Raw genomic sequence first — 6,826 nt, 5'->3', positions numbered from 1 at the left:
CACAGTTTGTTTGTTTTTTGTTTTTGTTTTTTTACAGTCATCAGCACTTGTATTAAGTAATTTTTTACCACATTATTGCATAACATGATGGTCACAGTTAAACTTTTACTGAAGCTGAGATTGGTCTGTCTAGCAAAGGCAATTTTTTATTATATTTGCTGTCAGAATTCATGCAAGAAAACAGTTTAGTAATTACGGATGATGCTACAGTACACATATACTGTTTCTCTTTTTTAAATGTATGATTCATGTTTTTCTGACTTACTTGCATTATAATAAATTATCTACAAATTACACATTATCCAGTTATCCCTTTCCTTAATAAAACATCAACAGACAGGTGTCATGGTTGGCTAGAATGGGCACACCCACTCATGCATAGGATATAAGACACATTTCTCTCATTGTACAGGTCATTGTCTCCATATGATTAGCCTCAGATCATGTGAGTACCTGTCAGATTTCTCATACATGTTATTATGGAATCTTTTTTCTCTAATTTACTTTATTCATTGCTACATACTCCTTTCTGTTATTTAATTTTACATTACCATAAGTCAATATAACATTATTTATTGTTAAATAATTAAATCAAATGCTTTTGCCAAATGTTGCATGCTATGTAGTGTTTATGATCAGTATAATCATTATAAATGAATAACTGCTCAATATGCTGCAACTATAACACACACGCACAAAATTCTCATGATTTTATACCCTCCAGTGACCGAACCTACACGCTATAACTCAGATGTGCACACAGACCTAATCATTTAGTCTAATACTCAACCCACAATGTTGGTGACAACCACAAACAGCATAAAGATGAGCTTTCCAAAAAGACAAATAGCTAAAAAAAAAAAAATGCTTACTGTGTTCAAGTTGTTTTTTGCACACTATTTAATTTTATTTAAATTATATTCTGTTTTTTCCAACATTGAGGTAGCCTGACTCATTTTGATTTGTTTTAACTTCTGTTCACTTTTGAACAAAGTTCTGTCCCAGTTTTTGCAGACTAAATAAAGGTAGACCTATTCATAGTTATATAGTTGACATGAAATTGCAAGTACAAATTTCCTTATACATTCATGTACATTTTAAAGCTTGTGTATATTATTTTAATGCTATGACAGTTTTTACACCAGTGGGGCCCATTATCAAGATCTCACCCTGCAAACCCCCTGCTATCACTGCACTCTGATTTGTACTTTGATAGCCCTTCTGCAAATAAGCACATTCTTCCTGACTTTGTTCTTAAAATACATTGGCACAACATCAAAGTAATAATTAGACAATGCTCCACTCACTACAGATGGTACTGAATAACTTCACTTTAGCAGATGATTCTTGTCCAAAGTGAAAGTACACTGATTGAAGGGTCGATCGCCTGGAGTGCCCTCGGTTTAAATGTTTTACTTAAAGGGTTATTTCACTTATAAATGAAATTTCTGTCATTAATTACTCACCCTCATGTTGTTCCACACCTGTAAGACCTTTGTTCATCTTCGGAACACAAATTAAGATATTTTTGAGGAAATCCGAGACGTTTTTTTATCCTCAATAGAAAGTAACAAAATTACCACATTCAAGGTCCAGAAAAGTAGTAAAAACATTGTTAAAATAGTCAACGTGTCTACAGTGGTTCAACCTTAATTTTATAAAGCGACGAGAACACTTTTTGTGCGAAAATCAAAACAAAAATAACAACTTGATTCAACAAATTCGTCTCAAAAAGTATTCTCGTCGCTTCATAAAATTAAGGTTGAATCACTGTAGTCATGTTGACTATTTTAACAATGTTTTTACTACTTTTCTGGACCTTGAATGTGGTAATTTCTTTACTTTATATTGAGGATAAAAAAAACTCTTGGATCTCATCAAAAACATCTTAATTTGTGTTCCGAGGATGAATGAAGGATTTGCGAGTATGGAACGACATGAGGGTGAGTACTTAATGACAGAAATTTCATTTTTGGGTGAACTAACCCTTTTAAGGTGCAATGTGTAAATTTTAGGAGAAATACAATATAACATACATAATTATGTTTTCCGTGGTGTATAAAGACCTTACATAATGAACCGTTACATTTTTATTACCTTAAAATTAGCCATTTCTATCTACATACACCGAGTCCCCTTAAATGTTAAGTCGCCATTTTGCGTCGGCATGTTTCTACAGTAGCCCTAAACAGACAAACTGCTCTACAGACAGCGTTTGCTTGACTGGCTACTCTCTTCTGTCTCAGACGACCTCTTTGTCCTGTGTTGGCCACCGTAGTTTCTCAATTCGCAACCTCACCACTAGATGTCGCTAAAATGTACACATTGCATCTTTAAAGGATTAGTTCACTGTCAAATGGAAATTACCCCAAGCTTTACTCCCCCTCAAGCCATCCTAGGTATATATGACTTTCTACTTTCTGATGAACACAATTGGAGAAATATTAATAAATATCCTGAAGCATCCGAGCTTTATAATGGCAGTAAGGGTTACCAAATGAGTATGAGCTTAAGAAAGTGTCTCCATCCACATCCATCCATCATTAACATACTGCACACGGCTCTGGGGGGTTAATAAAGGCCTTCTGAAGCAAAGTGATGCGTTCGTGTAAAAAAAAAAAAAAATAAATCTATATTTAACAAGTTATGAAGTAAAATATCTAGCTTCCGCCAGACCACCTTCTGTGTTCAAATTACGAAAAAAATTGAACTGGCGTCGCGTCAGCGATTGTGTTCATTAGAAAAAAGAAAGTCATATACACCTAGGATGGCTTGAGGGTGAGTAAAGCTTGGGGTAATTTTCATTTGACTGCACCAAATTTGGAATTTAAAGATGGAGTATGTAATTTCTACTCCACTAGTGACACCAAGTGGAGTTGCAAAAATAATGGCTATCATTATTGAATGAAATTCTGTTAGTTGATAATGCTGATTCTGTTGGTTACTAATTGTATCGTTTTTCTTTTCTGAAGACGTTTAGGTTACAAATTCTGAGGGATACTGATCTTAATCATCATGGCCACATCCATCCTCACCCATGTTTTGGCCGTTCTGTTTGGCATGGGCTCCTGGGTCACCATCTGTGGTCTGTGGGTGGAGCTGCCTTTAATTGTTCCACAGGTACCTGAGGGCTGGTATCTTCCCTCCTACCTCTCTGTTATTGTCCAAATGGCCAACATCGGACCTTTGTTTGTCACGATAATGCACCGCTTCCGACCAGGAACGCTCAACGAGACAGCGGTTATCTATTTTATTGTTGGTTTCGGGATTCTGGCCAGCCTCTTCCTGGCTTTCTTTTGGAGTGAGACAATAGTGGTGCTAGGTTTGGAGCGCAGCGTTCCTCTCCTGCTCCTCGTCTTCTTTGTCTCCATAGTGGACTGCACTTCTTCGGTGACGTTCCTTCCCTTTATGACGCAGCTCAAGGCGGAGTATCTCAGGACTTATTATATAGGAGAAGGCCTGAGCGGTCTTGTCCCAGCTTTAGTGGCGATGGTCCAAGGTGTAGGTGTGATGGAATGTGTCAATGCATCTCAAATCCTCAGATCCAATAAAACACATCTTAATAAGTCTGAAATAGATGCTAACTACCTTGTGCCTCACTACCAACCAGCTAATTTTTCAGTTGAAGCCTATTTTTTCTTCCTGACTGCTATGATGGTGGTTTGTTTAGTGGCATTCTTACTTTTGAACTACCATCCAGCTGTGGCTCGAGAGCGCCCTAATAACTCAAACGAAAGTGGAGACCATACATCCCGCTGGAAAAACAAGAAATCTGAACAGAAACCAATGATGCGTTCTCAAAAGGCGAAGCCCAGGAGCAGGTTTGGGACAGGGACGTACACTTGGATACAAGTAGTGTACATCTACATTATCCTAGCATGGGTAAACGCTCTGACCAATACTGGTTTGCCATCAGTCCAGTCGTACTCATGTTTACCATATGGAAACCAGGCCTATCACTGGTCAGCCACTATGGCAAATGTTGCCAATCCTATAGCTTGCTTCATCACTATGTTTTACACTCAAAGGTGAGCTACATTATGATAAAACAATGATTGCATGGGTAGTAATTAGATTTTTTTTGTTGTTGTTCATTTGAACAATATATGATAATATATTGTAACTCTACAATATCATGCTTACCAAACAAATATGTGGACATGAAATAATGATCAATTTTAAATTTTCAACAATGACATATTAAAAAACTGATAAATAGATAACTTACTTTTCCTCAACTCTTTGTTACATTCTGAACAGGTCTTTAGTGCTGATGGGAGTTCTCACTTCTATTGGTTCTCTTATTGGAGTTTACATTATGGGCATGGCTGTGTTGAGTCCCTGTCCACTGCTTGTTAATGACACTTCTGGAACAGTCATTATTGTGAGTATTAAGGACGAATTTGTATTTATTTTTAATATAAGAAGTGTTTTTGCTTGATCTATTTTATTGTTTCTTTTTGTATATTTAGTAATCCTATGTTTTACAGGTGTTGGCGTGGTTCTTTTTTATTTTCGTCCTATCCTACGTTAAAGTGATTGTTGCTGTCATCTTGCGAGATGAAGGTCACAGCGCTCTCGTGTGGTGTGGAGCAGTAGTGCAGTTGGGCTCAATGTTGGGGGCAGTGACTATGTTTCCCTTGGTCAATATATATGACTTTTTTATTTCAGGTGACCCATGTAACACTAATTGTCTTTGAAAAAAGGGATCTGTAAATAATATTAATGATATTATTAAAATTCATTCTTAATTGTGGAGCATATGTAAAATATTATAATTTTATATTAGACTTTTAATCAGAAAAGGAATTTGCTTAAAACTAATTTAAAATATTTTATGTACATTTAAGAATGTAAACGATGTAAAATAAGCTTGCTTTTAATGTCTATTTTAGATGTTTTTATTACATTAACAATGTTTGTAAAGTTTTTTTATGCTGACTTCTTTATTATTATTATTATTATTATTATATATAAATTTTCTTATTTGTCCATTTATTTGTTTTTAACATCCTAATCATGAATAGGAGTAAGAATATTTTTAATGCCAGATTTGCCAGAATCATCAAATGTCCACTAGGAGGCGGTAACGGTCTACAGTGAATATTGTTCATTTAGATCAGTTTTCACTCATGAGCAGAGGGTTACTAGAGGACCTCAGTAAACTAGTTTCAGAATGTCTTAAAATTCTTAAAATTAAGTCACCTCGTATTTATGTTTTATCAGTTACTTATATTAGATATAATGTGCAGTATAAGTAAAACGTAACGTGCATTGGATTTTTTATATGGAGAAAAATCAGGAAGGTTTTTAATTTGTCCCCTAAACATTTGTATAAAGTGATCTAAAATGTTTCTAATGAATTCCCCAATATAAACATTTGCTTGCCTTTAAAATATTATAGTTGAGTTTAAGTTATGAATAATGTCGGGGGGAAATTCTAAAGAATTTCTGCTGCTTCAAGGCAACAGCATTTATTTTGTTTTCTTTCCTTTAAAGAAAAGTAACAACCTGTTAGGCAGTAAAAATTGTTCATGATTCTTCATGATTATTTCAATGTATTGACAGCCCTAGTTTCTGTTAATACGGAAGGCGGTCTGGCGGAAGCTAGATATTTTACTTTATAACTTGTTAAATATGGATATTTTTCTTACACAAACGCAACGCTTCGCTTCAGAAGGCCTTTATTAACCTCCCGGTGCCGTGTGGAGTACGTTTATGATGGATGGATGCACTTTCTTTAGGTTCATACTCTTGGTCCTGTTCCCTGCCAAGATAAAGCCTGGATGCATCAGGATATTTATTAATATAACTCCAATTGTGTTCATCAGAAAGAAGAAACTCAAATGCACCTAGATATACATCTCCTCTATGTCTTAAAGGTACAGTAAGTGGTATTTGAACTACGCTGTTGAACACAGTTATTTGAAATCAACCCAATCAAACACACCCCTCTCTTCATTGCTCCGCCTCCAAAACTCACACTTAAATTCTAACCACCCTGCTCTGAGTCAGACTCAAACTGCTGCCCGATCGCTACTGGCATGCAAGGCAAATGCACTACCAATGACGCTAAACACCTCATTCTCTAGCATCCGTCAGTGTGCAGTGGTTTACCTGCACAACTCTCTCTATCTGGCCACTGTTACACACGCAATGCGAGTGGATGTCTGTTTATCACAGCTGACGCGCAACAAAATGCTTCACGAAAAATAAAGCGCAGTTGATGAACGAACGACAAGGAAGCACAAAAAATGAACATACAGTACACAAGAGTAAATACAAAGTGTTCATTGTTAGTCGCAAACAGCACAGCAGCTCCAGACAATCAAAACCCAGTGTTACTCGCATCATAAGCGGGATCAAAACAGTTTTCAGGCCTTCCCTCTTAGCTCTCTCCAGCGCTGGAAAGCTTTTCTAATATAACCAGGTCCTAAAGCGCTTGCCCAGGCATAAACCTTCATTCCAGTAATATTCTTTTGAGCTGTTTTGTATTGTGTCCCATTTCTCCTTTTGAAGTTTTTTTTTCTTATTTTCAAATCTCCCTCTTGCTCGTTCTCTCTCCTCGACCGTCATACGCCCCCGATGCTGATTGGTTAGACGTTTGTTGTTGGACTCGGCCCGACTAACTTCCAAACAGTGGATTTAAAATATCACTCAGTCCCCCTTTAACTGCTGATACTCTAATACAGCAGGTTTTCAAATTGGGGGTCTGAGGCCTTAAGGAGGTGCTAGGGGGTCCACAAAAAGTTGTAAGTTCTAAAAAAAAAATAGGAAAACAGAAACCAAATTATGCCAAAATAAATAAGCAGTGTTAGGGGTAATG

General features: G+C 36.5%; 1 protein-coding gene across 1 annotated transcript; it reads left to right on the top strand.

The window, feature by feature from the left end:
- The first annotated feature begins 335 nt into the window (after nt 1–335).
- On the top strand, nt 336–4,756 carry si:ch73-196l6.5 (riboflavin transporter 2). The gene is made up of 4 exons (XM_051873087.1): nt 336–445; nt 2,973–4,028; nt 4,261–4,384; nt 4,491–4,756. The coding sequence occupies exons 2-4, from the start codon at nt 3,016–3,018 to the stop codon at nt 4,698–4,700; spliced, it is 1,347 nt and encodes a 448-aa protein (XP_051729047.1). The 5' UTR covers nt 336–445; nt 2,973–3,015; the 3' UTR covers nt 4,701–4,756.
- The last annotated feature ends 2,070 nt before the right edge of the window (nt 4,757–6,826 follow it).

The sequence above is a fragment of the Ctenopharyngodon idella genome, chromosome 19, assembly GCF_019924925.1.
Source record: "Ctenopharyngodon idella isolate HZGC_01 chromosome 19, HZGC01, whole genome shotgun sequence".
In the NCBI taxonomy this organism is placed as follows: domain Eukaryota; kingdom Metazoa; phylum Chordata; class Actinopteri; order Cypriniformes; family Xenocyprididae; genus Ctenopharyngodon; species Ctenopharyngodon idella.
The sequence above is the reverse complement of the archived record's forward strand: the minus strand, read 5'-3'. Positions and strand labels throughout refer to the sequence as shown.

What these genes read in the sequence shown, in the direction of transcription:
- si:ch73-196l6.5 (XM_051873087.1), top strand. Translation starts at nt 3,016, where the DNA reads ATGGCCACATCCATCCTCACCCATGTTTTGGCCGTTCTGTTTGGCATG. An exon ending in ACTATGTTTTACACTCAAAG is followed by an intron (nt 4,029 to 4,260) that starts GTGAGCTACATT and finishes CATTCTGAACAG; the next exon opens with GTCTTTAGTGCTGATGGGAG. An exon ending in CTTCTGGAACAGTCATTATT is followed by an intron (nt 4,385 to 4,490) that starts GTGAGTATTAAG and finishes TATGTTTTACAG; the next exon opens with GTGTTGGCGTGGTTCTTTTT.